Source organism: Cydia amplana, chromosome 20, assembly GCF_948474715.1.
Source record: "Cydia amplana chromosome 20, ilCydAmpl1.1, whole genome shotgun sequence".
Lineage (NCBI taxonomy): Eukaryota > Metazoa > Arthropoda > Insecta > Lepidoptera > Tortricidae > Cydia > Cydia amplana.
The window spans coordinates 10,701,851-10,728,531 of NC_086088.1; the positions used below are offsets into that span (position 1 = coordinate 10,701,851).

The window sequence follows — 26,681 nt, forward strand, 5'->3', positions numbered from 1 at the left end:
TATCATAAAATTTCGATTTCTACTTTGCTCTACACATACGTTTCCCAAAAGTGCTAATAAATAAATAAAAGTTACTCGATCTGTTCTAAATGCCTAAAACTGTCGTTTTCACTTGTGAGAAATATATAATTATAAAAAAGCAGAATACCATTTAATTCGGTATCAAATACCTCTGCTCAAACGCTCCCTTGTAACGGAATTTTTGACGTTTATTTGAAATCATATTTGTTTCTCTTGCTCGCTTGAGTGATGAGTCGCTGAAGTCGCTTCTCTCATATTTCATTTCGATTAGAAAACGTAAATAACAATTTATACTTTTCAAAGTGCAGGGTATATTTCACTAGTTAACATGGATTAGAAGTGATAGTGATCAGAAAGTGTCAACATGGCTGTATCCGCGCAGCGGGACCTTGTGAGCTCGATGAAAACAGAAACATTCTTGAATGTTTCCATTATCAGCAAGTTGTATCCTCTGCCTTCTGATTTGAAGCAATTATTCAATAAAGATGCTTTGGAGAAGCTCACACAGAATGTGTTTAATCCTCTTTCGTATTATTTAGTTTCTATTGTGGATCCAGGAAAGGCGTCCTCATTATCATGGCCTTTGTATGATACCAAGACTGAAAGAGCTTACAGAAATGAGCTTTCAAGCTTTATAGCAGATTACAGTAGTAAAGGCTTGCTTTCTCCGGTAATGTCATCGTATTTAGTGAATCCAGCGTGTTACAAAGTGACTCTGTTTATGTTTCAACTATCCCAATTGGCTGTACAGTGTACACTTAAGTCCATGATGAAAAAAGACCAACAAAGTAAGCTTTACGCTGAGATTACGGAAAAATACAAATCTCAAAATCAGGAAGGTTTTGTGCAAGCTATTGAGAAAGAAAATGAAGTTGTTTTGCAGAAGTTATCAAATTATTTGGAAAAAAGGAAGAATTATGAGAGAATAGCAGAGTTATTTCGAAATGGGATCAGTTCCATGGAGGATAAATTGACTAAATTAAAACCTAAGGAAAAAGTAGCAAGTTTAGTGGATAGTTTTGTAAAAGATAATTCGATAAATGAAGAAACAAAAGCAAGTATATTAGAGATAAAGAACTTTAGCAAGCCTGCTCAATACTTCAGCAAATGGCTCGAAGGTATTGACTCAGAACTGGATAGCTTAGAAATGGAATGGAACATAAAAATGTCACCAATCGTAAACTCAGCATCAAAAACGATGGAATTAAGTAAAGAGTTAATAGAACGGCAAACTGGAGAGGCAGATAAAAGTTCTTTCGTACTTGAATACAATCCGAATACTGATGAAATTAGTACAAAAGTGTTACAAGAAAAAGTGAACAGTCAGCAGAAATATATACTTAAAAATATAGTGAAGAACGACCGGCTAAGTTTCCCGAACCTAATTCGAGGGTACATAGTGGCAGTGAGTTACATTTTAAAGAACGGACAGATTGGGGATGAGATAGTTAGGTTTAATAAGTACTTGGAGCAGAGTAATATGAGTTATTTGGAGATGGTTGAGGCAATGAGAGCTTTGACGGAAAGATTGAGATATGCTGATGCTCGTTTGGAGGTAAGCATATTTTATGTAGCTTGTAACACATCTGTCTTAAAATCCAGCCAGGAATTGATTAGACAACTTGTGAAACTACTGATTTTGTTCAATATTAAAATATGCCCAATTTAACACAACTTGCACAACATTGGACACTTAACGTTTTATAGTCAAATGTGTGTGTGCTCTACATATAGGGAATGCTGCCAGTACTGAGTCTGTACGGCGAGAACCGGGAATTCCCTGCTCCCGTACTGTATTTGTATAGAAAACCGGGAGCTCTCCCTAGTGCTCTATTCATATAAAATACAATTTGTAGTCAACCCAAACCATACCAATAAATATCGATAATCATAATTTTCGTGAACGTCAGCTTATAGAGTCTGTGCGGAAAGAGAAGAGTCGTGGAATGTAATATGCCATTACGAGCGAGATGCAAAGTAAGTTACACACACGCTAGCGAATATCAATGTCAAACTCGTGGTAAGCTGGTAAGGCTACTGATCGGGGGTTAGGGTTTGGAGTTAAGGGGTCGGGGAATGGCGGTTGAAGGGTGGCTGGTTCAGGGTCGAGAGGTTCCTGGATCAGGGGTTGATGCGCTGTGAGCTTGGAGAATATAATCAAACGGAGACGCCATGTCTGTAATTTTCTGTACAAATAGTCTGCCGATTTTTGCGGGGGAGGGGAACGTCAAATGTATGCGTAACGTAAAAATAGCCATGTCAGATAAACGTCAGTCCATACATTGTGTATGACCGTTGGCCGCCTATTTTCGACAGAGGGGAAAGCCTGTTAATGGCTACTCCGTTTAGTTGTATCCTCCAAGGCTGTGAGGTTGAGGGATTGGGTCAGTGGCGGGGGCGGAGGATGGATTTCATTCCACGACTCTTCCCTTTCCGAACTCTTTCTTCTCTACAAAAGGTGGTAAGCTATTCAAAGGCAAACTCAAAACAAATTTTACTAACATTATTTCTCTTTTTTCAGCCATCACCACTATCATTCGATCAGTCTATATCAATAAAAGACATCAACGAAATACCACCACTACCTGATCTCTCGGATCTTTCAATGAAAAGGGACAACAACACATACCTCGACATGTTCACTCCTCTAGGAGCAACCAAACATCACTTCAACTTAAAAAGAACTAACACATCCTTCGTTAAACCGCAGAACAGATCCCTAATGTACCAAGCACCGAGAGATGATTTCCTGAAGAACTTCATATCGGGTGCTTATGAGCGTCAGAATTCAGCTACGAGTGTGCATAATTTGTCAATAATCTCACAAGTACAAGCGAGAAGCAATGAGACTATCGCGGAATGTTCCGCAGGCTTTACGAAACAACAGATACAACGATTACTGTCAACTCACAAGAAATCTAGCAGCACAAAAAAACACAAATTCAAACTGGATCGACCGAGCATGATCATCAAAAAAGGCGGCCTATTCAACGCGTCAAATACTTCAAAAGCTGGTTTTAATATCTCAAACACTTCGAGTGAAAATGGACTATTCCGGTGCCATTCCTCGCCAAATCTGTTTGAGAATAAAGAAAATAAATACACTAAGAGGAATAGAAAACTGTCGATCATGCAGGAAGGCAGTCCTTCTCTTTTAGAAGTCTCTGGTATCACGACTTTGGAAGAAAAAGATACCCCAAAGAAATTACCAATTACAGATTCTCTGAATTTCCTTATACCAACTTTAGTCATAACGCCAGCAAAAGCTAAAATCATAGACAATTTGAACGACAATATAAACAACATTGAAAATAATAGCATAGAGTCTGGTATAGCGTCTATGTGCTCAAAGAAATCCATAGATAATGACAATGTTACTCCAAAAAGCAAAATTCCAGTGCCTATAAAACAAACAAGCTCTATAGAGAAGATTATTAATAGATTTAAAAAGGTACGCGCAAATGTTATCGCACAAGAAGTTAAAGATGATGAAATAAAGACTATATATGAAGAAAAAGATTTTAATGCAGTAAACGTAGATGTGTTCACAGCAAATAAGGTCTTATTACCAGACCTATTAAGTCCAAGTTGCAGTGTGTTGTCGATGAAAGGAAGTGACTTTTTGGAGGAGGTTTGTGATGACATGGAAAAGACTGAAGGCAGGAAGGCTAGAGAGAGTTTAGGGACGGCATTAGGTGTCGATAACACGTTTTTAGATCAATTCGATCTAATAGACTGAGCTTACGTTTTATGCACCATGTTTTTGTTGGATTCCGATTTACATTTACATTTTCAAAAACGAAATATTTCAGGTGTAAGGGGGCGTCCATTAACTACGTAAGGGGTTTTTGAATATTTATTTTACCCTTGACCCTCACGCAATTATTTCCAATCGTCGGGTAATTCTAAAAATCACTCATAATTCCATTATGTTAGAGTTCCTCTTGACTCGAAATTCGGGAGTGATTCCGGAGTACCCGACATTCGTGACTAAATGGTTAATATAATTTTTTTTCTTACGAATTAAACTATTTGGCACTTTTTCTTCATAAAAATATAGTGCATGCTGTATGCACCGAAGTATGAACTGTTAACATAAAAAACATTTAATGTAAGGATTTTTCCTTGAAGTTATCGGAATGTAACAAAATCACCTTGTATATATTAGTATAGGAACTGCTGTTGCTTGTATGTTATTTGTTAATGAATTTCTCATTTAATGTTCTACTTTAATGATGTAGCCAAGGTAGGTTGAGTAAAAAAACATGCCATAAAATTAAATCATGAATTGTCAATTCCACTTGCTTGAAATGTCAGTTTTTCTATACATAAACACTTTGTAGTAATAATAAGGGTCCGTCCACAAATCACGTCACACGAATTTTACGATTTTCGAATTGCCTATCACTTTTCATATTCTGCTTTCCTCACATCTATAATTTTATTATGGTACAATTCTTCCTAAAATATTGACGCAAGTTGTAGATGACCCTTAACTACTATCGCTGTCAAATTTATTATTAAAAGGAAACTATAATTGAAGCTATACTTCGTTGTATTTGGCATTAGAAAGAAGTGATCTTGACGTGTCTTTTTATGGAAAAACAGTTTTGTGAAATATATCACAGCCACTGACAATCCAACCTCTAGACTGAGCTTAGGCCAATTCTTTCATGAAACCGATGCTGCCAAAAATACGGGGGTGCGGGGGGACGAGGTGAGCGAATCCCGTGCCGTGATTAGTCCGTTCAAAGACACGGACCAATCACGGCACGGGATTGACTCGAAGATGGAGTAACGCTACCGTATGTGTGGCAGAGGGGGTAGCGCGACTATGCTATGTCTAGAGGTTGGATTGTCTGTGTCTTGACGTGTCTTTTTATGGAAAAACAGTTTTGTGAAATATATCACAGCAAATATGAAACAATTGTATATCAAGGACGTATACTTACATTATTTTGTACTTACATAAGACTCATAACATAAGTAATAGTTGCAATTTTTTAAAGCGTTTTTTTTTATAAAAAGGCGCACCAAGATTGATTACCCCTTTTTCTATCCGAAAATAAACGAAGTATACTTGGTTAAGCAAATCTTGTCAGTAGAAAAAGGCGGCAAATTTGAAAAATCGCGAGTTTGCAACACGTTTAAATTGCTCGAAAATCGTGTCATTTATATCTTATCTGTGGAATTGTTTTGTTTACATTTCATCGTTCGATGTACATTGCTGCTTTTTGTTCGTTTCCTAGGGATACCATACTTTAGTTTGCTTTACATTGCTACTGACATATCTTGCTTGTTTATATTATACTATGTAGGTATACTTGGTCAACCAGATCTTGACAGTAGAAAAAGGCGGCAAATTTGAAAAATATAGGCGCGAAGGGATATCGATCCATAGAAAATTTGAATTTCGCGCCTTTTTTTACTGACAAAATTTGGTTGACCAGCTACATGTAGAAAGTCAAACGACTTTTCAGCTAGGGCAGGTCAACTGACATTCCATTTGTGAACTATACTTGGTCAACCAGATCTTGACAGTAGAAAAAGGCGGCAAATTTGAAAAATGTACGCGCGAAGGGATCGCGTCCCATAGAAAATTTGAATTTCGCGCCTTTTGTTACTGACAAGATTTGGTTGACCAGCTATAGGTATCTCTTCTCATCTAGGTATGAGAAGTCTGCCCAATTGTGGGATCTACTATGATAATTAGGTATTTGAAAGCATTATATTACTATGTTGCCTTATACATATAGCCTTATTAGCTTGTTAAGGCTGTTTATAGACTTATATAAAACTTCCTATACATTTAGTTTCACTCACCCATAACTTATTGCACAAAATACAGCATACTAATATGAAAATACATAATCATAGTGTAAGCAGTTGTTTAATTATGCTTCCTCTACGTACTCTCTAAAAATGACTCAATGTATGATAGACGCGGTTAAACGATGTCATAATACAGATGTACCGGTCTAGTGCATAATTATTTTCCATCGTATTTTCACAGAAACGTACGAACGTGTCGTATTGCTATATCAGTCCGTCTCGGCATAGAGAAAAAAATACATAGAGTGCTCACTCCATACATCAGTTTTAGTACCAAAAAGACTATTAGCATCTAGCATCGAGTAGCGGAACTATCAGTACTGCTACTTGACAATAGATGTCGCCACCGACCGGAAAGTCTTATGCTGTTGAGATAAGACTTTCCGGTCGGTGCTACATCTATTGTCAAGTAGCAATACTGATAGTTCCGCTACTCGATGCTAGATGTTGACACTGAAATTAATAGTCTGAAGTGATGTATGGAGTGAGCACTCTATGTATTTTTTTCTCTATGGTCTCGGTACAAAAAGTACGTAGACTTAAGTAACATGACTTGCTTTTTAATACACCACTATTTGTTCGTCTCCAAGCTCTGCTGTCCTGCAGCTTTACCTCGGCCCGCCATTTGAAATGGCTTATCATGCTCGTGTCCGAAATGTAATATTCTGGCCCCTTCATTATTTAAAAAACCAGCATCTGCCCTTTACAAAGACGGCTGAGTCACATTACCTACATCGATACTGGATAGTTTAAAATTATGCCTCAGTTCTTTCTCGAATAATATATTTTATCATAAATAACGATTGTTTAACATGACAAAACCGAGAAAATACGATGGAAAACAATTATGCAAGTACATCTGTACGCTACTTGACTTAGGGCCCGATTCGGATTTTGTAATAGACATCTAATAGATATCTTTTAGACATCGCTAAGATACGATAACGATATGTTTAAGATCTAACCTGTCAAATTTGACATTTCCGCGATTCTGGAGATACTCTTAAACGATTTCCACAAGATATTACTTAGAGATCTAATTCACATCTAATAGATATCTAACACAATGTATCGTAAAAGTGACATTGGTTGCCCGAATTGCGCTGCAAAAGAGAACTAGTTGAAATCTAAACTATAACGTATCTAGAATGGATCTAGTACGTGTCGTCTCTTGTGGATATCTTGAAGTTCGAATACGGCAGTTACTAGTCAAATCAGTTCCTTTTTTAGAAGTGTCAAAAAGATTAGCGGTTATAGTTATAGAATTTATATGGAAACAAATTAAGAATAGGTGACCGTGACGTCACATGCGTCTATTCCATTTTATTCGTCACCTACTAGTCCTGTCCGATTTAAAAATGGAAATTGAGCAAAAAAATTTCTTTCGGTCTGTAGGGTAAGTTGGTGCTTATAAATGTTATAATCTGCCATTTAAAAATGACTCTTAAGGACCTATAATTAAATGGCATCTCGAGTTTTAGATCACAGTTAAATGAAAACTTAATAAGACAAAACTAATTTTATATAAACGTTTATTGTAAAAAAAAACATCTTAATGTAAATAAAATATTTCCAAAAATAAGTTAATATCATTACAAGCTTAGCGTAGTTGTATCTAATTTTTCAATAGTTCTTTGTCAAATATTGAAAAATGCTTAGAATATGAAACATATTATGGAACTTCAATATTTATATAATGTACTTTTAAGTCAAAAGCCTAATGTTACTCGTCGAAGAGTTAATATATAATTTTAATACGTAAACCTACTTGAGCCTTCCACTCCTAGTTTGAACATCAACTAATTGTAATACAAAAGATTAAATTCGTACTTTTCATCGCATATCGCATTTCAAAAGATTTTATAACGACATCAAGGCGAGAAAACTGGCACTTTTGTTTTCTTTAAAATCTTTTTAAGATCTCCAAAGACGACTCTCACAGGGTCGCCATGATACAACAAGCGGCATCGCGTTGGATACTTACCTACTGATCAAATTACCAGATAATCAAAAGGCTTTGTCTGATGAATTACTTAATAATAAAAAACAAAAGTGCCCTCATTCCAAGGAGCTAAATCGATACTGTCAAAATCCCCAACGCTAGTTTCAAATGTAAAATATGTCTGCTGTTTCGTTTTCGTGCCATTTCCATATTAAATCAATTTTTAACAAGCGGATACGCCTGCCAGCGATTCCAAATTTTATATTAAAGGAAAAAACGGAAAAAGTTACGCTTCCGGCAGAACTGGAACCCGCATCCTCCACAATCCGTGTGTTGCTCTTAACCAATTGAGCTACGGAAGCCTACCAGGACCTCGAAAATCTTTCCATTCCTTCCCTTATGTATACACGCCTGTGGTGTTTGGGCATTTCAATATGCTCTTATTGCTGTACTCCTGCTTCAATCCTCGGCTCATTCTCCTCAAGCTTCACCATCTTCTCCGACACTTCCCAAAGCTTCCTCGCCCTTTGCGGATCAGAAACCGACTCCGACAACGCGCTCTCAGCACAATCCGAATAATACTTCCCAGTAACCTTCTCAAGCTGTTCATCTACAGCCAGCATAACTGACGTCTGACATCCCTGGAACGGCGTCTTGAAGAAGCACTTATTGATAGCCCAGAGACCCCAGCTTAAAGGCACGGGGACAGACCTCCAAATTCCACTGTCAATCATGCCTGGATGAAGACAGTTGGCTGTAACTCCGGTACCTTCTAAACGTCTTGCCAGCTCTTTGGTGAAGAGGATATTTGCTTCCTTCGACGCGTAGTACAAATAGCCTGGTAAAGTTGATGTTGGGTTCGGGTTTTCAAGATTAAACGTGGCTAGACGGTACAGGGAAGAAGCGACGACGATAATCCGTGATGGCGCGCTTTTCTTCAATAAATCAATGAGAAGATGTGTTAGCAAGAAAGGACCGTAATGATTGGTAGCCATTGTTAGTTCAATGTCATCCTGAGACTTGTTTCTCTTGAAGGTTTCAGCGTATCCAGCGTTGTGGATGAGCACGTCCAGTTTTTGGACGTTTTTGTTGATGTCTTCGGCGAAAGCGCGGATGGAAGAAAATGAACTCAGGTCCAGTTTCTTCACTTCGACTTTGGAGTTCTTTGTGGCGTCGATGATTTTCTCTGGAAAAAGAAAAGGGACATATGAGGAAATGTTGAACATGGTGCAGTCATATTATCAAGAACGGTACCTAGAACAAAGAGTAAGTATTACCTAGAACTTGTTTTGGTCGGTATTTCCCATATCTAACAGCATTGTAAATATTGGCAAGGTGCGCAGTCGGTGGAGGGGGAAGTGGCGCTGATCGTCACAAACACAGGTAGGTAATCTTATGGAATGTCTGAAATTAGTACTAGCGGCAGCCGCTTGAACTAATTTTACTCCATAAGATTTAACGTAGAAAGTCTGCCAAAATGAGGGCAGCACCAGTCGTGCACCTAGCGAATAGGTAAGTATTGAAGGGGACCCCAGGAATGACAAGTCAACAAATTTGGCTAGTTGTATAGCTTTACTAATCTAACTGATGTATATCAACTGTATATACACTTGTTCAGTAAACAAAGGTACGAGTAATATCGACCTACTTTTTACTTCTCGTAAAATTCTAAATACCTAGCATGTCATCTAAAACGCAGACCCAGAAATCCCAGACCAAAGATTATGTCAGGGCAAAAGTTCAGTATCGGGTACGGTCGTCCCCACTAACTAATATATGACAATTCGTAACCCTTTCCACGGATGGTCAGTTTAGAGTGTAACTGTAGCACTGTATGCAGTGGCGTAGCGTGGGTCTCGGCCGCTCGGGGCGGATGAAAATTTTGCCGCCCCCTAGCTTACGTATTTCAATATAATAAGTGCGACTGAAATAGTTCAAATATTTATACGATATTATTGGTATTTATTCTGAAATTTTGCCGCCCCCTAAAAGTGCCGCTCGGTGCGGGCCGCCGCCCCCCCCCCCCGCCCCCACTACGCTACGCTACTGACTGTATGTACCCCTAGTATAGATCTCACCTTAACTTTCTCCGCCGCCTCAACATTCCTACAAGCCATGATGACGGTAGCGCCCCGCTTGGCCAACTCCTTGGCCGTCTCCCGGCCTATACCGCTGGTGCAGCCGGTCACGATCACTGTCTTGCCGTCCAGCCTGGCCTTACCGCAGGTGAATTGTAGTGTATCTCACCTTTAACCTTCTCAGCCGCCTCAATATTCCTGCAAGCCATGATGACGGTAGCGCCCCGCTTGGCCAGCTCCTTGGCTGTCTCCCGGCCTATACCGCTGGTGCAGCCGGTCACGATCACTGTCTTGCCGTCCAGTCTGGCCTTACCGCAGGTGAATTGTAGTGTATCTCACCTTTAACCTTCTCAGCCGCCTCAATATTCCTACAAGCCATGATGACGGTAGCGCCCCGCTTGGCCAACTCCTTGGCCGTCTCCCGGCCTATACCGCTGGTGCAGCCGGTCACGATCACTGTCTTGCCGTCCATCCTGGTCTTACCGCAGGTGAATTGTAGTATATCTCACCTTTAACCTTCTCAGCCGCCTCAATATTCCTACAAGCCATGATGACGGTAGCGCCCCGCTTGGCCAACTCCTTGGCCGTCTCCCGGCCTATACCGCTGGTGCAGCCGGTCACGATCACTGTCTTGCCGTCCATCCTGGCTTTACCGCGGTAGCGGCCGCAGGTGAATTGCGCGTATAACCTAAAAAATAAGAGGCTAAAATAATTCCCTGTTGTTTAAAATTAGAGTATCCGGTTCGAAGGACCAGGTGTGAGTATACGCTCTAAAAAGTCTAAAAGATGATTTAGAGTAATAATTCTGATCATTGCGCCATCTATTGCCGCCACGAGCGAGTTTCGGTATACTCTTGCATTAGATGTCACTAGTAACAGTGTTGAGGCTTGGCAGAGGTACCTGCAATACCTGCATGATTCCGTGGTTGCCAAAGTAACTGAAGAAACCAAAAGCCAAAGTATTTAATTTTTTTATGAATTGCTCAACTTCACTGTGTCGTAGTTATTTTTAGGAGCCACTACCCTACTTAAGGCAGTAATACAATAGTTAAATATTCAAAATATAGCTGGTCAACCAAAACTTGTCAGTAAAAACAGGCGCGAAATTCAAATTTCCTATGGGAAGATATCCTTTCGCGCCTACATTTTTAAAATTTGCCGCCTTTTTCTACTGTCAAGATCTGGTTGACCAAGTATATATATCCAGTAATTATTAAATTTAGCTAAAAACTGCTACAACGCAATTTATCTGTTATCAACCCTCCACCTCCAGACCGTCAGCGCCATCTACTGTCATTTACCTGATTCCTAGGAGAACGGTGAAGACGCCAAGCACAGCGAGGATGATCAGCACGATGAGGAGCGGAAACACCCAGAAGAGGTAGCTGGACCTCCAGGCTTCGGCGACAATCATGTCTGGAATAGGTGAGTTTGTTAGTTACGAATCTTATTTAGTAGTAATTCCAAAGATATATGTGATGGGTGAATGGGGTGAATCAATTTTTTCTCGTCACTCGTTGCCATGGTTACGTTCTCCTGGGTCACTCTTTGAAACCTGATTTTTAGGTATTAAAATTCACCAAACACGCTTTTTTGTGATACTTATAAACCCTTTCCATTGAGAAGAAGGTGGTGTGCATGTCTCTTGGCTGACCGGACAGAATAACAACAATAAATAGTTGATCCACCCATGTAACTCCGTATAAGTAAGTCTAAAGAAAAAACGTGCTTCGGAAATCAAGAAAAAGTTATTCTCGAATAGATGGCGCCACAACTTTCGCCTATACTCGGGTAGATGGCGTTGGCGTTGATATTTCACAATTTTAACACATCAGTGAAAGAACATGGGTCAAAGTCATATAAAATGAGGTTTAGTAGGTATTTAAATAGGTAATAATGGGTAAAAAACAACGGGTTGCACTCCGGGAGTGCCGCCAGAAGTGAAAACTCAATGACTAGTGCAAAATGTCTGCAGCACTATTATGTAGATATAATTGAGGTTAACGCCATCTAGCGTTATTTCGTCGCATTACTTGAAACCCCTAAGCAGATCACTGTTAGTACTCGAGTTATATTAATACCAGTTAGAGGGAAACTCACTACATGGCATTTAAAGCAATAAAGAAAAACTCAATGATATTGTAAGTTTTTCGATCAGGTCACGTGTCCGTCTTACGGTCACGTGATCTGTCGCGAGTATAACATTTTTTTCCCACCTCAAAAAGTGCACAGCGCCGCTAAAGAAGTTTTCACTTCAAAAATCGTGAAGGCTTAAATCAGTGTTATAAATTATAATGTAGTAGTTAGGTAATTGGGCGTTTTTTTTGTGGTCCCAAACACTTTTTTTTTTCAATTTTGGGATTTTTTATGTTATTTCTACTCAGAATCACGAGCTCTTTCTATCCTAATAGGAGTAAAAGTGTCCCAAAATTTCCATACATTTTTCGATCTTTCCATTACGCGACCACCATACAAAGTCTATGAAAAATGGTGACGGAATGGAAATAAAAACCTTAGGACACTTTTTTTCTCCTATTAGGATAGAAAGAGCTCGTGATTCTGAGTAAAAATAACATAAAAAACCCAAATTTGAAAAAAAAGTGTTTGGGACAACAAAAAAAAACGCCCAATTGAATGATTACGTACGTATATTAACAGTAACATTTATACACAAAATGAGCATTATCTACTGCTGAATCGTTTACTAATCGCACATAACTTTCACTCCAATTGACATATTACTATTACCGAGAAAGAAAATAGATACTTAATCCAGTTGCAAAACCGGACACTAAACTAAAGCGCGGAATAGAATAATAATTAATTAATTACAAAATACTTACGTTTCAACAGTTGACATTGTGTTTTGAACAGAATATAAATTAGTTACAATGTCGCAAAGTGACCTAATTGTATGAATTCAAATGCACTGTCATATGAAATAGGTAGATAGGTTAAAGAACTTGAAATTAAGTACTTATGGAATACTCTAAGATTATTTTAGTTCATCACAAAAGACCTAAATGAACATTACACAAATTATATATTCTTTTATAATAGGTACTTAGGGACAAGCTTGTACGGATCAACCTAGCCTAGCTCCAAACTAAGCACAGCTAGTACTATGCTAACGTGAGTAGGTACCTAATCAAAAACGAGTACACAGGTATCTAGAGGCCGACAAAGCACGGTACTTGGAGTTGCAGGCGTCCATAGGCTACAGTAACCACTCATTACCGGACAAGCTATATTTGTTTACCACCGACGTCGTACTAGACTAAGCTTGTATACTAATCATTGATGTACAAACTTAAGTGTTTATAAAATTCTTACTCAGAAACACCCATATAGAGAATTGTTTGAATCCAAATAAATACAAAAATGGTTCCGCACAACGATCACACATTGTTAGCACTTTCACTTAATTAAAATGACGATTTAGAACAAGATATAAAGAGTAAGACATCACGGAACTCGCTTCTTCACAGATAACCTTCAATACTGGTTTTGATGGATCAATCGTATTGATACCTACATTTGATACGGTGTCGTCATTATGACTAGTAGTTGTTTGAGGACGTTGACGAATGAGTAAACGTCACTTTATGTAACTTTACCGGTAGTTGAAGAGTCAACCATACACTTTTCTGTGACATTGTACCTACCTAAGTAATTTAGCTTTAGGGAAAAGGGCCCACAAAAAGACTCAATAAAATTTGGATATGTCGTAAATTAATGTTAATGACAAAATGTTGAGGATGGATCGTGTTCTCTAAACTACGTCCGATACCCATTTAAATTAAAATATGTAAATAAAACTTGTAAAAAAGAAATATATGACATATTATAATATTTATAAATGTAAATTTTATACAGTTGTTGACCGTACGGCATAAAAAGGTTTTTTTTAATATTGAATAAATATTCATTCCAGGTGGTTTTCACTTTATAGTATGCATTTTTTCCTATTAACTGTTTGTGTTTTTTTATAAGTTAAATATTTACAATGTGGGTAGGTATGTGAAAACATATAGGTATGATACGGCCCGTATCAAATTGAAGTCCCAATATAGGTAAATCAAAAATATCATCTGGGTCATTCTAGGTACATTACTACTTCGAGATAAAGTTGTTTTTATCCTAGACAACAAAAACCCAAGGTTTAAAAATATAAGCCAAGTTCTTGGAAAATGTCCCTTATATTAAAATAAGTTTCCGAAAAATCTTTCATTTGTGTCGGATTTATTACAAAATTATAACACAAAATTACTCACGTTTCTCACTAATATGTTCAAGGCTCACGCAATACACCGTTTATAATGTTCTATACCTACATTAACCACAAATTAAAATAACGTTAGAATTAACCACACAAATGCCACACAACCTCACGCAACTACAGATACAAGATCATTTGCTACCAACTAAAGTTCGTAACCTGAGTTCTGAGTTTCCCCACTCGCATACTAAGTACATAATTGTTTACATACCGACGGACAAATACGGAACTAAACGTTGTTCTAAGGAAAATGTGCCAATTAGCCGTTGACAATAGGGCACTGATACGGCTAATGCCAGTCACATGATTGATATTTTTCATTGACCTCTATTATTATAATAAAATAAGGGTGACAACTACAGTTGCGAAAAGCATGTGAGTGGTTAAATATGCAATTTGGAAAAAAATCACGGGCTGCTCCGTACATGTAAACGCATTTTATTTTGTGTACCTATACTACCTATTATAACTTTTTTCTGCGTTGGTTGCGTTTAAAGCAGATAATTATTTTTCTGGGCATATATCTGACCATTAGTCACAGAAAAAGTTACTCCTATATCTGCAAAATCTCCAGAAAATTGCGGGATAACGGTAGACAATTTCATGGAATGCTCATTGACAATACTAAATAGTAAGTAACACGAAGAGTCGAAGACAGTGGCGCCTCTCACAAGTGAATTTGTAAAGTTGTGGGTAGCTAATGTAATGTGAAGATCCATTAGTAAACAGTTTTCTGTTTGATATTGCATTTGCGGCATATGTATTAAGTAACTGTACATTAGCATAATGATTATTATGATAACTAATGATAATATTATTTTGACACTTAAAGCTAAATTCTACTTCACTGGTTGTTTCTGTCACGATTTGGTTGTACATTCAATTGTGACTCTTAAGGCAAGAAACACTAATTAGTTACACTTTTGAATGATTCACGGTACAACAATACAAAAGGTAATCACGGTTCATATCCCGGTCGATATAAGTCTAACTAATTAGTTAACTAACTTAAGATATACCTATATTGTCTTGGCGTTAATTCCGCTTATTGTACATTCTTTCTTAAGGAGCAAAAAATATAGATATCTTATGGCATCTGTTTCCATAATAAATAAATAAAAGAAAATCAAGCCTTACTAAATATAATTAAACTATAAGATAAAAATGTCTTTATTAAGTCCGATATCTGCACTGGACATGAACAGCCAAATCTAGTTTAGTCATCTTAGAAGGCCTAATGCCTAGGAGTAGCAGAAGAATGATCTAAATATGCTGATTACATACAGATTACAGGGTGCTTCCTGTAACAGGAGCAATAAATTAAACTGTAGGCTGTACTCCTCTAACTGACCAACATTTGTTCAGCAACTTTTGAAAATAACTAATGTTTTGATTTTTATTACACTTTCAAGTTTATTCTAAGACGCAATGTATTGCAAATTTTGTTATGTTTAAAGCGTGACAAGCAACGTCAAACACATGTCAAACACACTGATGTCAGCGTACATTGAAGGCAATATTTATTTTGTATGAAAAAGAGGAAGTTTAAAGGATTCATAATTTTTAAAAGTTACTGAACAAATGTTGGTCAGTTTGAGGAGTACAGCCTTTAGTTTAATTTATTGCTCCTGTTACAGGAAGCATCGTGTATAACGATCTAATTATTATAGTTTGTAGCTTTCTAATAGACCCCGAAGGCTAATCCTATTGTCTATTGTTAAGAAAAACCGCTCGTGCCACGTGCCACAACCACCTGCATAAAAAATCGGTACTTCGGTTACTGAGTGCCGGCGAGTCGAACGCTACAGAACCAGTCTAAAATGTGTCATCGAGATGCGTAACAAAGGCGCGTTATCGGAGAGCGCACCTACACTGGTTTTTTGAGCGTTGGACTAGCCCGCGCTCAGGTGCCAAATAGAATAATTAGGACCCTTTTTTGCAGGTAAGTAGCACGTGCGGTTTTACTGAACAATAGACAATAGGATTAGCCTTCGGGGTCTATTAGAAAGCTACAAACTATACCTAGGTACACTCGCCATCAGATACCTATATCGGAGCGGCCAAGGCACACAATATCTGAACACGCACTCTAACGCCCTGACAATAGAGGCGTGTTCAGGTATTTGTATTTGTTGTTGTTTGATGGCGAATGTACTTGTACAATTGGGCTTACATTGAACAACTTCGCCGCCTTCGCCAATATGGTAACCATTGTAACTTTTAAATGTAACAAATATTACTCAAGAAAAATGATTCTTAGCACGAAGAATTTTGTACATGGGCGTTTTTAGGGTTCCGTAGCCAAATGGCAAAAAACGGAACCCTTATAGATTCGTCATGTCTGTCTGTCTGTCTATCTGTCCGTCTGTCTGTCCGTCCGTATGTCACAGCCACTTTTCTCCGAAACTATAAGAACTATACTGTTGAAACTTGGTAAGTAGATGTATTCTGTGAACCGCATTAAGATTTTCACACAAAAATAGAAAAAAAACAATACATTTTTGGGGTTCCCCATACTTCGAACTGAAACTCAAAAATTTTTTTTTCATCAAACCCATACGTGTGGGGTATCTATGGATAGGTCTTCAAAAATGATATTGAGGTTCCTAATATCATTTTTTTCTAAACTGAATAGTTTGCGCGAGAGACACTTCCAAAGTGGTAAAATGTGTGTCCCCCCCCCCCCTGTAACTTCTAAAATAAGAGAATGATAAAACTAAAAAAAATATATGATGTACATTACCATGTAAACTTCCACCGAAAATTGGTTTGAACGAGATCTAGTAAGTAGTTTTTTTTTATACGTCATAAATCGCCTAAATACGGAACCCTTCATGGGCGAGTCCAACTCGCACTTGGCCGCTTTTATTTTTTAAAGTTGTCCCCTACACTTTTTATTTTTCAAATTTGGGATTTTTTATGTTATTTCTACTCAGAATCACGAGCTCTTTCTATCCTAATAGGAGAAAAAAAGTGTCCTTAGAAGGACACTATTTCCATTCCGTCACCATTTTTCATAGGCTGTATGACTGACTGTTTCATAAAATGTATGGAAATTTTGGGACACATTTTTTCTCCTATTAGGATAGAAAGAGCTAGTGATTCTGAGTAGAAATGGTAACTTCCTTTTTACAACTAGGTGCACAGCAGAGCACGGCCAAGTCTCGTCAAACATGCGTAAACATCACCACCTAATTTCATAAACTAAAAAATAACTGAACCATACGAATTTTTAAGTTTAAGTTTAGTAATTAAACTAATTGGGCGTCTAATGAATTCGTTAAATATTCAAACTGTAACGGAATGGAACTGTATCAACGGTTTGAAGCATTTTACTTTCCAATTTTAAATGTACTTAGTTTTTTTACCGTTTCGTTTTCAATTGTATTACTTATAGATAAGTAGGTAGGTACCTACTTATATACTTATTATAAATACTTGTATAACTAAGGTGTTTCTTAAATTGATTTCATGAACTATGCCAGTAAAAATAGTCAATAAAAGCTTTTTTTATTAATAAATATGCATAATAGTCTGACCAATCAAATACGTCACGTCATTTTTGCTACTTGTGAGACTAGAGTATAATAGGCACATAATGCCTAGCAACAGATCTGTAGCGCTGGCTATATTTTGAGCCCTAAGTTAATAAAATATTAAAGTAAATTCTTTTTTCGCTTAAGAATACTGTATGAATATGTCAATCTTACGTTTCATTTTGTGTCATACATATAATTTGCTTTAGTTATTTGATAATTTGTGGGAAATATTTTTATTTTGAATTATTTTGGAGAAAAGAATATTCGAGAGAAAAAAATGTGACTGTGTTGCATTTAGGATAGTTTTTTTAGTGTGAAAACATAGTTTGTGTCAATTACGTCCATTGCAATCCTATACTTTTTACTGAAAGCAGTTTAATAAAAGAAATACCTAAGCAAATACCTAGGATGACACAAATTATAATTTTTAGGTTTAGTATATGGTCTGTAAACTATATGTAAAAAATAAGCAACATGAATATTCTTATAACTTTAGAAGTTATTGCTACGGGTCTAAGAGTTTAAGACTAAGTATCAATAGGTTTAGTGCAGTTGCAGTCTGAATAGAAACGTGACAATGAATTAATGACTCTTTTATAGTTATGAGGTCGCAAAGGTCTTAACACGCACGTCTTAAGATGACAAAGGGAAAGTTGATGGATGGGATGTGAAAGATATTTAAATTTATTCAGTTGACGATCGTCGTTTGTCCCTATCTGTCGTTATGCCATAGAGAGGGACAAACGACGATAATTCAGCTGAGTAACTTAGCAGACGTTTATGGATAACGCCGTAAGTTTATAAAGTGTACAATATACAGTGTGTAAATCCAATACGGGCGAATATTTAAACGGTGGTTAGCATAGGACCTAAAAAGTATATTGAGATAGATTTTACTTAGAAATGCATTGAAAATTATAACCATACAAAATAATTCGGCCCGCAATGTAATACACCACACACGTTACGGGATACGAGCTTTTTAAAGTAACTGTCAACGCTTGTTGGCAGTTACTATGAAAAGCTCGTATTTCGTAATGTCATTATCATCTTGTTTCTTAATGTTTACAGTACATTGCTGCTCGGTACATGTGGAAAAAATTAATCACGGGGTCATAATTAAGTGTAACTTAAAAAAACATCTTAATTAATGATAAGACGGGTAAATTCTATATCTGGTTTAATTTATTGCCCGTATTTGACTTACACACTGTATACGATACGATCTAAGAAATGTATGAAATGTATGCCAAAAATAAGAAATTTGTATAAAATTAGAAAATTTATGATTTACGTATGTAGGTATATAATACTTGTATGTATCTATGTCGATCAAATCTGTCAATCTATGGCGGAAACTAGGCACAGATTTGTCTGTCGCAGATCTATCCACAGACCGCGATTGACTGATTTATCCGCCAGAAACATTTGCCAAACGGATCTGATGGATGTCCCTAGCTTAAACCATCCTCTAGGCTCTAAACCTTAATTTCAAACTTTTAATAATAAATTTTCATACCCAAAAGCTGTTTTTGCCAAAACTTTTTGGAAAAAAAAACATAAGTAAGAGCTTTAGGCAACAAATGGTATGTGTAAATTGCGTAATTACACAAAAATATTATAAAGGGGGCTGATTAACAGTCCGCCGGACGGTATCGGCCTGTCAGTTAGAACAAAAAGTTGACAGTTTCGAACAACTGACAGGCCGCAAGAAATAGCGTACCTAACGGCACCCGCTTGAGCAAAATTGTAAAAGTACAGCCAAGTCATTAGAAATTCTGGGTAATTTGACGGACACGAAGCAGCTTTCTCGCCACCGCGGACCAAATACAAAACACCATCGTTTATTCTAATTGACATGATTTGATGGGGGAAGATTTAAATGCCATTTGCATATTATGTAAGTTTTTTTTAGGACTTAATAATCATTTATTTACAAACAAGATATATACAGGTATTACTAAAATAAATTAAAAACTAGCATATCTAAAATAGGCCCTTGAGGCATTGTACCAAGGAGGCATTTGTAAGTATTAGTTGCATAAGTATGTAATAAGTATGTAGAAGTTTTTGTTGGTTGTAGCAGACAGTGTTTATGTACCTATTACCTACCTATACAGATTTGAATATTTGCTAGAGGTAGGTACATTAAAAAAATGCGCGTTGCTGACCCCCTTTTTTATACCACCTTGGTGGCAAACGAGCATCTGGCCGCCCAAAGGCTAATGGTCAGCGTACCTAGCCGTAGCCTATGGACGCCTTCAACTCAAAAGGTGTGATTGTTGCAGAAGCTTCTATGCAATATAAGTGTATGAGATCACGCTAAGCACAGTGCACACGTTGATATAATTAAGTGTAAATTGCACTATCATTACACAGTTACAAGCATTGACCATAATTCTATCTTATCTCGTACTCATTTCCTTAATAATTGCTATACTTAAATTTCATTTTCTTATAAATGAAACTAAAATTGCTTTCACCGGAATAGTCATAATTGGGTCATACGTATTTACTCTGGTTTGGAGGTACGTGAGGATCCCTGGGCCAAAACTCAAAATTTGCTGACTGAGCAAATTCTAAATAATATTTCATCAAGTCATTTGTCATATGCCTTACTTTAATTTTCAATATTTTTAGATCAAAGGTTACCTCTGAAGGGGGACATATTATATTAGAACTTCTGAGCGATTATTTTCGAGATTTTCTTTTGATCAAATAACGTTTCTCAATGTTTATATGTGAAATGACACTGTAAAGCTAATAAAGGCTTTATTTCACTACTTTGTCGGTTTAATTTTAGTTTTATATTACTAATGGTCTTATGAGCTATGTCGAGGCCGCGGTCTGACAGAAAGATGGACAAACAAACTATATAGGTTCCTAAACCCTAAATTATATGAAAGAATAGACATCGGGTCACATAAAACCAAAGTATTCACTCACCGGCTGATTTATCTTCTCTTCGATAAACACGTTCTCAAGTAATTTGATATGAAATAAAGTCACGTGTACGCTCGTCTGCGGATCTGCTCTAACTGATTGGTACTCCGGCATACCCGCGATGCCTCCAAAAGCTTTTCTTTATTTTCTTGCAAGTCGCACCAAAACGCCCTTGTGGCTTTGGAAAAAAGTCGACGGCATCTGCACGCTTATGTTTGTCCTGAAGACTTTCTTTGATTTACTTTTATTGTATTGTAAAGTGATCTCTAGTATGAAGTCTTAAGGTTTATTACTTAACAGTGCATTTCTATGTAATATAAAGTTTTCGTGAAGCTTTTAACAGTTAGATAATTTAAAATTGCTGAATTTAAATGATGCTACTGTTATATTTTGGAAAAAACATTTGAAGTGAACGTCCTATAAGTGTGAAAATATACTCAATGTTAATGAGGTAGCGGTGACCGTATTTTTTTTTTCATTTTTTAGTCTTTGCTTTATGTTTGACTGTTTTTTGTCTAATTACGCGTCTTCTATTGTTAGTAAATTATGACTTCTATTGTTAGTAAATTATACTTATTACTAGGTACGCCTATTATTAATATTATGCCAACATACTGTATGTATTTTTCAATGCATTATCATTTCTCGTAAGTTTTTTAATAACTTATATTATGGAATTAACGAAAAACTTCAAAAAAATCAATAAAAAAGTTTCCGTTAGTTGCAAGCCATAATTCGTGATTTTTAAGTGTATAGTAAAGTTTAACAAAGTAGTGAGCGTAATTATAAATTTGTTATTAAAACACACCTTATAGTTTCTGAGTAAGTTGCATATGTAACACGAATCATATGCCCTGGCAACGAAGTAATAGGTTTACACTTTGTTGTCGAATACTTAATCTATAAGTAATCTATGCATCTGCAGATTTCCCCTCATCTAAGAGAAACTACACAGCACTAGGCAACATTGTTACTGAGATGATATCGAACCATGCCATGACCACAACGCTGCTTTTAAAAAAATACTGGACATTGTCTGAGGTGTGACCTACTGAGACTAATTTCAGAGACTTGGCGGTGGCACTAAAAATTATAGAATGACATTAACATTTTAAAAATAGTGTGTGTATAGGGCATTTCGTTTAAAAAAATAGTATTTTTATTTTAAAAAAACGTGTTTCCTTAAATATTTGTTTAATATAGGTACTTAGTACTTTCAATAATAATTTGGATTTTATAGTAAAATGTATGATATATTTTTAAAAATGCGTTTTGTTTAGGCAACTTATTTTTGAAAGCCAAGGTGTTCACAAATATCTGAACAAAGCCTCTATTGTGAAGATGCTAAAGTGCATATCCAGATATTCTCCGTTATATAAATGGCGATTTTATACCGATAAATTGCTACTATTGCAAATCCCTGAAGGCAAAAGATGTCAATAGTTAACTGTTCTCTTCAACTACACAAAGCCAATGTCAATAATCAATGTCCGAACAAACAATCTCGGACTTCAGAAAATAACTGTCTTTAAGTTTGTTCGGAACTCACTTAAGGGGAAAGTGGACGGGACGACCGGTTCTCCATAAAAATGAGCATAGTCATTTTCCTCTCTTGACATTGAAATTATGGAAAATCTTTTTACACAATCTGTTGTGAATTAACCGTATCTATGCCACTTCGTGTGTTTCTTTGGATTGTTTAACTATTGACGAATTAGCTGCGAAAAAACAATTGCAAACGAATTTTTGGGAGTCGTCCATTATCATCTTAAGTTCTGCAATTCATCCGATTTACATTGTAAAAGAGACTTTGATTCGTAAAGCATAAAGTCGAAATTTAAATCATCGCAAGAGCTTAAAGTGAGTTACGAGAAATGAATGTTTACCGACAAAGCTTTATGTCAAGTTCCATTATTCAAAAACTTTCTGAGAGCTGATGTCTAGTGTAACATGATCTCTATGTTCATATTAAACATTCATGCAGGGGGCCAGATTTATACTGGTTTCGTAAGTGGAGTTTATAGATAGCCGCTAAGTGGAAACAACTTGTTTGTAACTGTTGTTGGGGTTGGGAGGGCCATCTGCTTACCTCAAAATGTGTACCTATAGGTTAGGTAGGTACAATCCATACATTTTCAATTAGGTACGTCTCTACTCTACCCTACTCCATGATCAATTACTTTTAAAATCTACTCGTCGCTTGGCGTACAGTTTTGATACAAATTCCATATTGCCCATATTGGCAAATCGTTTTGACAGTTCTAAAAAAGAAACCGATTTGGTTTTTTTTTTTCTACAATTATGGCCTGGATGCGACTAGTAGGTATAGGTGTCATTCTATGGAACTTGCTAACTATGTAATTGCTATATAAACAATCCGCCATATTGAAATATGTCTCTGAATGATGAATTTACCATAGTGACTTCTGTTTACATAAAATATAGTTAGCAAGTTCCATAGAATGACACTTTAGGAAACCTTATTGCTACAGCGGTTGCCCGGTTACCTAGAGCCAAGTGTTAATTTCACCCAACATACATTTTTCCACATACCATTATTTAAAAAAATCGGCCAAGTGCGAGTCGGACTCGCGCACGGAGGGTTCCGCACCATCAACAAAAAATAGAGCAAAACAAGCAAAAAAAACGGTCACCCATCCAAGTACTGACCCCGCCCGACGTTGCTTAACTTCGGTCAAAAATCACGTTTGTTATATTATACAACATACGGGAGCCCCACTTAAATCTTCATTTTATTCTGTTTTTAGTATTTGTTGTTATAGCGGCAAAAGAAATACATCATCTGTGAAAATTTCAACTGTCTAGCTGTCACGGTTCGTGAGATACAGCCTGGTGACAGACGGACGGACGGACGGACGGACGGACGGACAGCGGAGTCTTAGTAATAGGGTCCCGTTTTTACCCTTTGGGTACGGAACCCTAAAAATTGACTGTTTTTGGACAAGACATGCGACAAGACTCGTGTCATGTACCCTCGTCGTGATCGTTCACTTTCACTGCATGGCGATAGATAACCGGTCTCCATTGACTATGTTGTTTTATATTATTCTACTGTAAGTAAATAAGTTATATTATAAAAGAAGTAAAAGTACCTACCTACCTACCTACTTCACAGACATGTTATAAATATATAGCATAGTTAAGACGAAACAGGAGCTGAAATTTAAATATTTTAGGTAAATATACCCGTCTCGCTAACGGAAGCGGCTCCTAAAACTAGTACGATAAGGACAAGGCGAAAAATCCTGCGTAAAAATCTCAAAATTCGAGGTTTCATACTCGACTGTTTCCTCCCCCAAAACTTGACCAATCGTAACCAAAGGAAATCTACTAAATGATTATGAAATTATCTGTGTCGGACCGTTTTGCTTTTTTGGCTAATTGATATCAGTTTTGAATACCATGCCTCTCATTGCGGCATAGTCAATTAGGCCATTTTGGCCATTTTTGAAGGGCTCTAGCGCCTTAAGAGCCAACAGGAGTGGTCATTTCTCCATACAAACGTACTCGAATGTTTCCTCCGTGGGTTTTGAAACTAGAGCAATGATTTTTTCAACACAGATTAATATTGTCAATATCTGTGTCGGACCGTTTTGCTTTTTTTGATATTTTTGTTTTTTAAGGCGCTAGAGCCCTTCAAAAATGGCCAAAATGGCCTAATTGACTATGCCGCAATGAGAGGCGTGCTATTCAAAACTGACATCAATTAGTCAAAAAAGCAAAACGGTCCGACACAGATAATGTCATAATCATTTAGATTTCCAAATTTGGTTACGATTGGTTAAGTTTTGGAGGAGGAAACAGTCGAGTACGAAACCTCGATTTTTGAGATTTTTACGCAGGATTTTTCGCCTTGTCCTTATCGCACTAGTTTTAGGAGCCGCTTCCGTTAGCGAGACGGGTATATTTACCTAAAATATTTAAACCTTAGCTCCTGTTGGCTCTTAAAAAACAAGCAAAAAAAGCAAAACGGTCCGACACAGATATTGACAATATTAATCTGTGTTGAAAAAATCATTGCTCTAGCTTCAAACCCCACGGAGGAATAGTCGAGTACGTTTGTATGGAGAAATGACCACTCCTGTTGGCTCTTAACGGCGAAATGGGCGAATGAAAGTTATTGAGTACATGTTGTTTTATTCATATTATTTTAGTTATTTTGTCCACTACTATCACTTTCATTCACGACAGTCCAAGTATGTTTATAGAAATTATTTCTTATGCATATTTGGTGTCGAGAAAGCGCGGTCATTCTTCTTGAGTTGTTACGTCACAAGTTTTTGAGGCGACTGTACCTTTTACTTTGCTATTATAAAGACTTATATAAATCTTCGTCGTTGTATAATATGAATCTTCTTTTTAGCAAAATAGAGTTGACATTCCTTTAAAACTAATACGGTGTCGTCTTTTCGCACTTTCGTCACTTGTTATTCAAAGAGCTTAATCTAAGATTAACTTGTATTGGAATTTGAGACTTATGTCAGCGTCATTAGGTTCGTTATTTATTCAATATTTAAATGCAATTGGTTTGTTTTAGTAGTTTAGATGATTTTGTTAGACGTTGGCGTTTGATCAGGCGAAATGCAAGTTCCGTTTTGTATACGAGTTTGTAGACAGTATTTTAACTATAACCACATTAACCACTTACCTATGAGGTAAAAATCGTTAGGACACTTATTTTGAAATTAACAAAAAAAGGGAAAAATTAGAACTTGCCGTTTTGAAATACGGCCTATAGCAGTAGGGCGAAGGGCATTCTGGACGTTTACCCATGGACATAAATAATATATGCCTCTAAAGTGGAGTCCAGGCGAGACAATTTTTCGCCAATCTGATGAAATTGTCCGATCGAATCAGGCCGTGCGGACACAAACGCCAATTTGATTCCCCGATCAAATCAGTAGGTGCGGACACAAAAATGCCAATTTTCGAAGTCAGTATCTTATGGAATGCAAATTGGTAATTAAATTGTGTATTACGTGTGGACGCTAGATGAGATTGGCGCCAATTATTTTCCTGACCAAATCGGTCGATTTTTGCCCAGTTCGTCTGGATACGGCTTAAAGGGCGACCTGCATCACATCGGAGAACATCGGGACATACGAAAGCATTTTTGCCCAAGCTGTAACGGAGACCTTTGCTAACGCTCGGTCAATTAAGTATCTAAACTACCAACCACTTCATGCCCACATTATCTGTAAAGGCTTGAATTCTAATTCAAGCCTTTACAGATGACATGACACATCAAAAGCTGCAGCATAAATAGAAAGTGCAATTTCACAAAATGCACCAGTCCCGCTAGCCGTCCAATTTATCTTGAGCCTTCTTGAACTATCAAGACTTCTTTTATTATATTATGGCGTAGATAGATCAAGGAATATTAAGACAATCATAGTAAAATATTTTTTCTACTCGTCTAGGTACTCTTCATATCTTTGAATTAAGTTTAAGACTAAGAAATTACTAGCAACCCGCCCCGGCTTGGCTCGAGCAAAGAGAACAGAGTTAATAATATGTGACGTTATCTATGAAAAGGGACCTTATTGTCGATGGCGCTTACGGCATTATTAAGGATGCTCCGATATAAATTTAATGCCGCGCGACGCTGTGCGGCGTAAGCGCCATCAACAATAAGGTCCCTTTTCATAGATAATGCCCCATATTATATTGTTTAACAAATTTAACACATATCAGTGAAAAAATAAAAAGAATAAGCGAATGGCAGGGTCACAAATCTTTATTATCTTAGTTACAGATGTAGTACATACCTAGTTATTTTCCATCGTATTTTCACGGAAACGTACGAACGTCTTGCTATTTAAGTCAGTCTCGGTACAAAAAGTACTGAGGTGACTGAAGTAGCATGACAAATACGAATGTTTCCGAGAAAATACGTGCTGTACGAGAAAACAATTATGCTCTACATCTACATTTGTAACTCATATCACGTTTGTAATAAATACTATTAAATACTTACACGTCTTAGTATCCCTTTGCCTATGTTATAAACTATAGTTACAGTCAGT

At 36.9% G+C, this 26,681-nt stretch overlaps 3 protein-coding genes across 3 annotated transcripts; 1 reads left to right on the forward strand and 2 right to left on the reverse strand.

Annotated features, from left to right (window-relative positions):
- Positions 1-238: 238 nt before the first annotated feature.
- LOC134657438 (uncharacterized) lies at positions 239-3,792 on the forward strand. The gene is made up of 2 exons (XM_063512987.1): positions 239-1,576; positions 2,543-3,792. The coding sequence occupies exons 1-2, from the start codon at positions 386-388 to the stop codon at positions 3,758-3,760; spliced, it is 2,409 nt and encodes an 802-aa protein (XP_063369057.1). The 5' UTR covers positions 239-385; the 3' UTR covers positions 3,761-3,792.
- A 4,431-nt stretch (positions 3,793-8,223) lies between these two features.
- LOC134657406 (retinol dehydrogenase 14-like) lies at positions 8,224-10,353 on the reverse strand. Its single transcript, XM_063512953.1, has 2 exons — positions 10,213-10,353; positions 8,224-8,981 (listed from the first exon to the last, which is right to left on the reverse strand). The coding sequence occupies exons 1-2, from the start codon at positions 10,343-10,345 to the stop codon at positions 8,236-8,238; spliced, it is 879 nt and encodes a 292-aa protein (XP_063369023.1). The 5' UTR covers positions 10,346-10,353; the 3' UTR covers positions 8,224-8,235.
- A 15-nt stretch (positions 10,354-10,368) lies between these two features.
- Positions 10,369-20,849, reverse strand: LOC134657751 (retinol dehydrogenase 13-like; the record flags this gene model as incomplete). Its single annotated transcript, XM_063513316.1, has 3 exons — positions 20,638-20,849; positions 11,175-11,289; positions 10,369-10,561 (listed from the first exon to the last, which is right to left on the reverse strand). Coding segments are annotated over exons 2-3 (306 nt in total), but the record flags the coding sequence as incomplete, so codon positions are not given.
- Positions 20,850-26,681: the final 5,832 nt, after the last annotated feature.